This window comes from Sander lucioperca, chromosome 14 (assembly GCF_008315115.2).
Source record: "Sander lucioperca isolate FBNREF2018 chromosome 14, SLUC_FBN_1.2, whole genome shotgun sequence".
In the NCBI taxonomy this organism is placed as follows: domain Eukaryota; kingdom Metazoa; phylum Chordata; class Actinopteri; order Perciformes; family Percidae; genus Sander; species Sander lucioperca.
Genome location: NC_050186.1, coordinates 6,125,376 through 6,135,589, shown reverse-complemented (window position 1 = coordinate 6,135,589; position 10,214 = coordinate 6,125,376). Strand labels below are relative to the sequence as shown.

Sequence of the window (10,214 nt, the reverse complement as noted above, 5' to 3'; positions counted from 1 at the left end):
ATAATGACTATCGCGTGGGCCGATATTAGCGGGACTTGAGAAAACCCTGACGGTGCCTCTCAGGACGCTCTGACTTCAACATACAGCCCGGTGAAACTCCTCCCTCCTGCAGCCAGGAGGAGGCGCTCCGTCCTGCCCGTTTTAAAGGAGGCAGGTGGTGGGATGGTTGGATGGTTGGAGGTGGGGGAGGCGCGGGGCCTCCTCCATTATTCATCTCCTCTTTTTACAGCATTTTCAACACGGCGGGATCGTGAAGAGAGAGCGAGCCGGGCGGGCGTTAGTCATCAGCGTCGGGTATTAAAGGAGGGTCGCCGTCTCTAGAGGCTACCGGGAAGCTTTTCTTCCCACGCCGCTGCACGTGATCCTCATTCCTCTTCTCCAACGCCACAATCTGTCACAGAGAGAGAGAGAGAGAGGGGGGAGAGGGGGGGAGAGGGAGAGGGGGGGAGAGAGGGAGGGGGAGAGAGAGAGAGCGAGAGATAGGAGAGTGAGAGTGAGGGAGAGAGATTGGCGAGAGGGGGGGGAGAAGAAGAGAGAGAGAGAGAGAGAGGGAGGGGGGAGAGGAGAGGAGGGGGAGGGAGAGAGAGGTGAGAGGAGAGAGAGAGGGAGGAGAGAGAGGAGAGGAGAGAGGGAGAGAGAGATGAGGAGAGTGGGGAGAGATAGAGAAGAGGGAGGGGGGGGGGTGTGGAGGAGGAGGAGAGGAGTGATGGGGTGGGAGGAGTGGAGAGGAGAGCGGGGTGGAAGGAGAGGGATAGCGAGGGAGGGGAGGAGGGTGAGGGGGAGAGAGAGAGAAGGGATTAGAGGAGATGGGGTGGAGGAGGGGAGAGAGGGGGAGGAAGGGAGGAGGGAGAGGGGGGAGGCGGAGGGGTGGGGAGGAGAGGGAGGGAGAGGGCGGAGAGAGGAGAGGAGGAGGAGGGGAGGGGGAGAGGAAAGTGAGGAGAGGAGGGGAGAGGAGGAGGAGAAGAGAGCGAGAGAGGAGGGCTGCGAGGAGGGGGAGAAGAGGAAGGGGGAGGAGAGGACGAGAGAGAGAGGAGGGGAGGGGGAGAAAGAGAGAGGAGGAGGGGGAGGGGACAGAGAGAGGTGAGGAGAGGGAGAGAAAAGAGAGGAGAGAGTGAGAGTGAGAAGAGAGAGCGATGGAAGGAGGGGAGAGGGAGGGGAGAGGAGAGGAGAGGAGAGAGTGGAGTGGAATAGGGTGGAAGGGAGAGGGGGGGGGGAAGAGAGGGGGAGAGGGAGGAAGAGAGAGAGGAGAGAGAGGAAGAAGGGGAGAAGAGAGGGGAGAGGGATTGGAGTGAGAGGAGAGGGGGAGAGGCGGAGAGAGAGGGGGGAGAGGAGGAGAGGGGGGGGGAGGAAGGGGGGAGGAGGGAGTGGGGGAGGAGAGAGGGAGAGGAGCGAGAGAGGGAGGGGAGAGGAGAAGGGAGAGGGGGAGGGAGAGTGGAGAGGAGAGAGAGAGAGAGAGAGGAGGGGAGGGAGGTGAGGAGAGGAGAGGAGGGGGAGGAGAGAGGAGAGAGGAGGGGAAGAGGAGGGAGGAGGAGGAGAGGAGAGAGAGTGAGGAGGGGAGGGAGAGAGAGGGTTGAGGAGAGAGAGAGAGGAGAAGGAGAGGGAGGGCGAGAGAGATGAGGGGGAGAGGAGGAGGAGAGGAGTGAGTAGAAAGAGAGGGAAGGCGGAGAGCAAGACGGGAGAGAGAGAGAGTAGAGATGAGAGTGAGAGAGGAGAGGAGAGATGGGAGAGGGGAGGAGAGGTGATGAGAGAGAAGAGAGAGAGGAGAGAGAGAGAGAGAGAGGGAGAGGAGGTGGAGGAGATAGAGAGAAGAGAGGGAGAGTGAGAGAAAGTAGGAGCGAGAGAAGAGTGAGAAGAAGAGAGCGAGAGAGAGAGAGAGACAGACAGCGAGAGAGAGAGAGAGAGAAAAGAGAGAGAGAGAAGAGAGAGGAGAGAGAGGAGAGAGAAAAGAGAGAGAGAGAGAGAGAGAGAGTGAGAAAAAGAGAGAGAGAGAGAGAGAAAGAGAGAGAGAGAAAAAGAGAGAGAGAGACAGAGAGAGAGAGAGAGTGAGAAAAAGAGAGAGAGAGAGTGAGAAAAAGAGAGAGAGAGAGAGAGACAGAGAGAGAGAGTGAGAAAAAGAGAGAGAGAGTGAGAAAAAGAGAGAGAGAGAGTGAGAGAGAGAAGAGAAGAACGAGAGAGAGACCAGACGAGAGAGAGAGACAGAGAGATGAGAGAGAGCAGAGAGAGAGGAGGAGAAGAGATAGAGAGAGATAGAGAGAGAGAACAGATAGAGAGAGAGAGACAGAGAGAGAGAGAGAGAGACAGAGAGACAGAGAGACAGACAGAGAGAGAGAGACAGAGACAGAGACAGACAGAGAGAGAGAGAGAGAGACAGAGAGAGAGAGAGACAGAGAGACAGACAGAGAGAGACAGAGAGAGAGAGAGAGAGAGAGAGAGACAGAGAGAGAGACAGAGAGAGACAGAGAGAGAGCGAGACAGAGAGAGAGAGAGAGACAGAGAGAGAGAGAGACAGAGAGACAGAGAGACAGAGAGAGAGAGAGAGAGAGAGAGAGAGAGAGAGAGAGAGAGAGAGAGAGAGAGAGAGAGACAGAGAGAGAGTTTAACTGGTGCTTCAGGTGTTTGTTTCTTTAAAAAATATATTTTCATGGAGTTCACAGCGTTCCCAACACTAACTATCAAAGTTAAAACAGTTCAAACACAATAGGTTTGTTGCATGGACACAGATTGGCTATACAATCTAGTTAACTTCCTGGTGTTAACTTTGCACTAGCATCAAAGCATGTAAATCTATTTATATATTATATTATATTATAGGAGACCCCCAGAGTACAAATATGGAGATAGATGGAGTGTAATAGGGTCTCTTTAAGGGGTTTTTTCTGCTAAGTTTGTGGCTTTTACAATCGACTGTGTGTGTGTGTGTGTGTGTGTGTGTGTGTGCGCGTGTGCGTGTGTGTGTGTGTGTGTGTGTGTGTGTGTGTGTGTGTGTGTGTGTGAGAGAGAGAGAGTGTTACCTCAGCAATAAACTCGGCCTCATCCTCTTCACCAATGGGGATATTCAGTCCGCTCACAGCGTTGAAAAGCTCGTACACACTCATCGCCTCGATCACTCCTCTCTTCTGGAAGAACTGTGGGACACACACACACACACACACACACACACACACACACACACACACACACACACACACACACACTTTCTATGTTGAACAAAAAAATATTTTGGAGCAGAAATCTTCACGCGAATCATTATATATCTTTTCATCTAATCTGTTATTTTTTTGTATCTTTCTTGTATTTTCTGTATGTCAGTGAGTGAGTATGTGTGTATGTCCTTGTAACTTGTAAATTCCCCAGTTTGGGATTAATAAAGTCCATCCATCCATCTTTAATTTAAAGCTGCATGTGTAAGATAAAACTAGCCGTTACCGTGGAAACATTCCTGCAGTCTCTGAAGAGGAACTCCAAGGCGTGAGGATGGGTGGGCTCGATGGACTGACTCACGTCAATCAACCACACCTACAGCGCACACACACACACACACACACACACACACACACACACACACACACACACACACACACACACACACACACACACACACACACACACACACACACACACACACACACACACACACACGTTTGTGCAAAGAGGAAAGAATCAATGAAGTAACAAACAAAGTGAGGGAGGAAGAGAGGAAAGAGAAATGGAGGAAGAAATAAGGGAAGGTAGGAGCAGAGGGGAGTAAAAAGGACAGGTGGGAGGGGTAGAATAAAAGATAGAAGAGAGGGAAAAGGATGGTGCATTTAGAAAAGGTAAAAGGAGGACGGATACGAGGAAGGATGGAAGATTGCTTTAAAGGCCCAAACGCACTGACAGCGATAACTGACGCTCCCATGGTGCACTGCAGGCATCAGGTCTGAAGCGTCAACACCACGGAGCTAGCAGTATTTTAGAAAAGGTGGCTTTTAGTCAAATGTTTTGTACATTACAGATACCTCTATCAGTGGTTGCATTAGACTTTATCCCAAACTTCAGTCATAATCTAGCGCAGTCATTCCCAAACCCACTAGTGGTCCGTGAGGGTACTGCAGGCGGTCCGTGGAAAAGCAAAATAAAATATAAAATAATAGTTTTTTAACCTTCAAAATTAAGAATATGTATATTGATATAAAATGTTGTCATGTTATTGTGTGATTACTAAAATAGGCTAGTGGCGCTCGGCCGTGACATTCAAGTCCAAACTCTGAAGATTGATAATCCCTTAAAATTGCCAAAGGTTTTGAAATTTTGACTATATGCAAGTGTTCTTATTACTGTATAGATTTAATACTCCATTGCTATGGAAATAAGCCATAAGTTGTTCAAATGAACGTGATTATGCCCTCGGACGCTTGAGTAAATAAATAAATGAAATAAGTGTCAGCCGTTGTTCGCAGTAAACTTTCTTTTAACGAGCCTGTTGTACTGATGAGATGACCAGTTATAGTTTTAGTGCTAGTATGCCTATTAAGAGGTGCAGATTAATTCAGGTAGGACTGTGTGTAGACATATTTTATTTTGTATATTATGAGGTGGTCCGCAAAAATTCTTGATTACAAATAGTGGTCCACACAGACAAAAATGTTTGAAAACCCCGGTCTAGCGTATTATGACCTGTCATTTTTATTTTTTTAATGATATTAAGACATATATAAATCATACATTTTCACTTTTTAACAATTAGTAAAGGCTACAGAAGAAGCTTATAGGCCAACCCGTTCTCACTCCGAACTCCTAAAATACGGACGTTTGGACAGTGGTTGTGAGCGTCAGAAACGACGCAAAAAGCGCCCTTCAGCGTGTGTGTAGAACGCACCGGGGAGAGCAGCAGCTACACACGCTGGAAGATGACGTAGCACTAAGAGCGACTACGAGAGAGTAGTATGAAAGGCCGAAAATCCGCATAGTGAGGTTGGTTGGGGGGGTGGATGGGTCAAACATCACAGGACTTTCACCCAGGAGACCGGGGATCGTTTCCTAAACCCAACTGTCCCGTTCGTGTCATGGAAACGTACCTTTAATAAGCCCACCCACGACCTTTTCCTTAACCTAACTGCGTCAAAAGTGACGCCAATAGTCCCGACCCAGCGCGTTTAGATAAAGCACGTTTAGATATGACGCTAAAAGGAGACTTTTAGCTAGGGCTGGGCGATGTGGAGAAAATCAAATATCATGATATTTTTGACCAAATACCTCGAAATCGATACCGCAACGATAATGTAGTGTTGACTATTGGTGCTTTCACAAAATATTTACACAATGAGATTTTACATAAATAATCATCAGTGGATGGATAATGTGGATATAATGACTAAGTGGGTAAAGGCAAATAATAGAACAGTTACAACAGTCTGGTAAGTTCAGAAAATGACATCACTTTACTGTAATGCAGCCTTTAAAACCAGGAAAAGACACCACTTATGCCATATTACGATATCCAAGATCTAAGACGATATCTAGTCTCATATCACCATATCGATATAATATCGATATATTGCCTAGCTCTACTTTTAGCGTCAATAACAACGCCAAAGGCGCCTGACCAAGCGTCCGTATTTTACGCGATGGGAGTGAGAACGTGTTGTATGGGCATAGTAACTCTCTAAACATGTGGTGTGGGTGCAGAAAAACAGCTTTGGTCGCTGGTTTGATGCTCCCAAAATCGAAACAAGGTCGATTTGGTACGCTTCTTGGTGTGTTCGGCCATTTAAAACAAAAGGTGTACTTCCAAAACGCATGCGTCAGACGCTTTCAGTGCGTTAGGGCCTTAAAGTGCCCATATTATGAAAAAAACACTTTTTCTGGGATTTGGGGTGTTATGTTGTGTCTCTGGTGCTTCCACACACATACAAACTTTGAAATAAATCCATCCATGCTGTTTAGAGTGAGATACGGTTTCTGAATGTGTCCTGCCTTCAGTCTCTGGGTGAGCTGTTCAAAATCGGCACGGCTTGTGACGTCACAAGCCGAAACGAGCAGGCTAACCACAACCATTAGCTCGTAGCGTCAGCATGCTAACGCTAATGCTAACGCTAGCATGCTAACGCTAGCATGCTACCTCATTCTCAATAGCAAAGCACTGCTACAACACACACAAGTTCACCATAATCTACAAAAGAACTACTTCCATGTGCGCCCTCATTTAGAAGTCTCCCAGCTAATCCTGCCTTGTAACTGACTGAAGTTGTAGAAACAGCCTTTCTTTTACTGTCTATGGAGCTAGCTAGCTGACATGATCTACATCTGAGCTACTGCACATGTGCGAGTGCAATCAAAGATAGTACAGAAGAAGAAGAAGAAAAGAGGTCTCACTCTGTAGCTAAAACAGAGACCAGCTGAAAAGAGGATCTGCAGCAGTGAGAGAGAGCGGTGCAGTACAACAAAAATATGGTGTTTTTTGAAAATTAAACCATGTAAACCTATTCTGGTACAACCTTAAAATACAATTATGAACCTGAAAATGAGCATAATATGGCTGCTTTAAGGAATGCTGAAGGAATGAAATAGTTAATGGATCAAGATAGGATGAAGAACAGCAGTTAACTGGTTGAAGAAAAGAAAGATGTCATACCTTTCCTTTGTGCCACAGCATGTTGTATTCGCTGAGATCAGCATGAACCAGATTACACTCCTGATACAACTGCTGCATCAGCTACACACACACACACACACACACACACACACAGGTAGTTTTACAAACAATAACATAGCATTATAGCACTAAAAACTAGGGATGTCCCGATCAGGTTTTTTGCCCTCGAGTCCGAGTCATTTGATTTTGAGTATCTACCGATACCGAGTCCCGATCCGATACTTCTATAATATATAAAAAAAGAATAAAGAAGAGCGAAAAAACAGATCCAGGATGTTCCTTATTTTTTATTTAATTCACCTTATTTTAACATTCAACAACTCTGTTAACAAACAGAGCACTTCTGTTACATATCTCACAGTTTGCTACGGCAATGTTGTTGTCATCAACTTTATAATACCTCCAGACCGCAGACATACTCGCGCTCTCCGCTTCAAGCTGCTTCCGTGTTCTACTTTGCCGGCATTTAACCAATAGCGTCTCTGCAACAAAGTGATGTCATGCTGCACGCGTTGCTGTTTCTGTGTGGAGTCAAAAGGGTCTAACTCTGGGCCACCGCATAACTATAGATGTGTTAAAAAATAATGAGAATATATATATATACATACATATATATCCCAGTCCTGATCGGGAGGTAACGTCCGATTCGATCGAGTCTGAAACCACGTGATCGGGCCCGATTTCCGATCACGTGATCGGATCTGGACATCCCTACTAAAAACCTCTAAGCACCTGTACTGTAGCACTAAGAAACACTCTTATGTTTCCAAACAGAGAGAGAGAGAGAGAGACAGAGAGAGGGAGAGACAGAGAGAGAGCGGGAGGGAGAGAGAGAGAGATAGGGATGGAGAGAGAGGGAGAAAGAGGGAGAGAGACAGAGAGAAAGAGAGAGGGAGAGAGAGAAAAAAAGAGAAACAGAGTGAGAGATAGGGGGGGCAGAGAGACAGAGAGAGAGAGAGAGAGAGAGGGAGAGAGAGGGAGAGAGCGAGGGAGACACAGAGAGAGAGAGAGAGACAGAGAGAGAGAGACAGAGAGAGACAGAGAGAGAGGGAGAGAGAGAGACAGAGAGAGAGGGAGAGAGCGAGGGAGACACAGAGAGAGAGAGAGAGACAGAGAGAGAGAGACAGAGAGAGACAGAGAGAGAGGGAGAGAGAGAGAGCGGGAGGGAGGGAGAGAGAGAGAGAGAGAGAGAGAGAGAGAGTGATAGGGATGGAGAGAGGGGGAGAGAGAGAGAAAGAGGGAGAGAGACAGAGAGAAAGAGAGAGGGGGAGAGAGAAAAAAAGAGAAACAGAGAGTGAGAGATAGGGGGGGCAGAGAGACAGAGAGAGAGAGAGAGAGCGAGGGAGAGAGAGAGGGAGAGAGGGAGAGAGAGAGGGAGAGAGCGAGGGAGACAGAGAGAGAGACAGAGAGGGAGGGAGAGAGAGAGAGGGAGAGAGCGAGGGAGACAGAGAGAGACAGAGAGGGAGGGAGAGAGAGAGACAGAGAGAGAGACAGAGAGGGAGGGAGAGAGAGAGAGAGGGAGGGATTGTGATTGGCTTAAAGAAATGCCAATAAACCAGAGCACGTTTTTGTCCCATCCCAGAATGCTGTGTGGACTAACCAGACCCTCCTCTACAGCGCTGTGTGTGGATGGTCTAGCAAAGCGAGAGTACGTATACAGTACATAGAGCAGTACTTGCTGTACGTACATGTAGGGCCTGGTAGAAGGCGCTCTTCATGTCCTCGGAGCTCAGCGTGACGTCTTTGAGTTTGGGAGCAGGAACGTGGTCTTCGCCGATGAACGACATCACCAGGATGTGTTTCTTCAGCAGCACCACCTCCGGACAGGGAATCTCAGCCTTCTTCATCCTGAGCACACAGACACACACACACACACACACGTCACATTTATAACTTTAAATTAGGGCTGAGATTAACGCACGTGCGTTCTGGGATTTGACAGGCGATGTGACAAGCGGGCACAATCCCGTGAAAACTGTCGCGTTCGTGCTCGTCACACGCACACGTCCGCCTCAAGAGTTGAATTGGGTTGAACTTCTCCCTACGTGAGCGACGCGCAAAATCAAACACGAGACTCATTCTTGCGGTTTGTGAGTTCACTAAAATATAAACGCAGACAGCGGGGCTTCTACTTGTCGGAGCGTCGGCACAAGACTGGATTTATTAAAGCGTAACTCTCGCCAAAATGCAACCTAGGGTCTTTTTGTGAACTTGTCAGACTTTGTCAAACTTTCGTTTAAAGCAGCCATATTATGCTCATTTTCAGGTTCATAATTGTATTTTAAGGTTGTACCAGAATAGGTTTACATGATTTAATTTTCAAAAAACACCATATTTTTGTTGTACTGCAGTGCTCTCTCTCACTGCTGCAGATCCTCTTTTCAGCTGGTCTCTGTTTTAGCTACAGAGTGAGACCTCTTTTCTTCTTCTTCTTCTGTACTATCTTTGATTGCACTGCACATGCCCAGTAGCTCAGATGTAGATCATGTCAGCTAGCTAGCTCCATAGACAGTAAAAGAAAGGCTGTTTCTACAACGTCAGTCAGTTACAAGGCAGGATTAGCTGGGAGACTTCTAAATGAGGTAATGTGATGTAAGTAGTTCTTTTGTAGGTTATGGTGAACTTGTGTGTGTTGTAGCAGTGCTTTGCTACTGAGAACGAGGTAGCATGCTAGCGTTAGCATGCTAACGCTACGAGCTAATGGTTGCGGTTAGCCTGCTCGTTTCGGCTTGTGACGTCACAAGCCGTGCCGATTTTGACCAGCTCACGCAGAGACTGAAGGCAGGACACATTCAGAAACCGTATCTCACTCTAAACAGCATGGATGGATTTTTTTCAAAGTTTGTATGTGTGTGGAAGCACCAGAGACACAACATAACACCCCAAATCCCAGAAAAAGTGATTTTTTCATAATATGGGCACTTTAAAAGCATATTTAGGACGGAAGCGCCACTTTTAAGATGTACCGTATTCTCGTTTTTTGGTCAAATGACCTTTTGAATGGGAGTGCTAGGGGCACTACTATGCTAGCCTCAAAATCGCTATTTTTAAACCACTAAGAAGGCTCGACACAACATGAGACTTTGCTCCAAGTATCACCAGGGACTCTACACCTTAACGCAGGGGTCACCAACCTTTTAGAAACTGAGAGCTACTTCATGGGTGCTGACTCATACGAAGGGCCACCAGTTTGATGCACTCTTCTGAAATAACAAATTTGCTCAGTTTGCCTTTAGTTATATATGATTATTAATGATTAATGATAGTCATCTATGTGAAGACACTGATTACGTTAATGATTTCTCACAATAATTATCAACGATGACTTAACAAGGTGGGAAACAGATAATATCAATATTCAATTTTCATTTTTAGAACAGGCCTGAGGGCTACTCATGTGGTCCTTGGGGGCTACCTGGTGCCCGCGGGCACCGTGTTGGTGACCCCTGCCTTAACGAAAGCATTGACAACGTTGTTTGTGTACCCAGAGTTTATAATAATCATTATAGTTTATTAACTTTATAACTTTTAGGGGATATGAAGCATTTGAAGATACTCCAAGAAATGACATCACAATAAG

At 46.7% G+C, this 10,214-nt stretch overlaps 1 protein-coding gene across 2 annotated transcripts in view; it reads right to left on the bottom strand.

Moving 5' to 3' along the window:
* Nucleotides 1–220: 220 nt before the first annotated feature.
* riok3 (RIO kinase 3 (yeast)) overlaps nt 221–10,214 on the bottom strand; it is a 25,871-nt gene continuing 15,877 nt past the window's right edge. For both annotated transcript variants that reach the window (XM_031285288.2, XM_035991327.1), the window contains exons 9-13: nt 8,323–8,482; nt 6,614–6,694; nt 3,427–3,516; nt 3,012–3,125; nt 221–391 (exon numbers count right to left, since the gene is read on the bottom strand). In XM_031285288.2, coding sequence (XP_031141148.2) covers nt 278–391; nt 3,012–3,125; nt 3,427–3,516; nt 6,614–6,694; nt 8,323–8,482 — 559 coding nt within the window. In that variant the 3' untranslated portion in view covers nt 221–277. The remainder of the gene's footprint in view (nt 392–3,011; nt 3,126–3,426; nt 3,517–6,613; nt 6,695–8,322; nt 8,483–10,214) is intronic.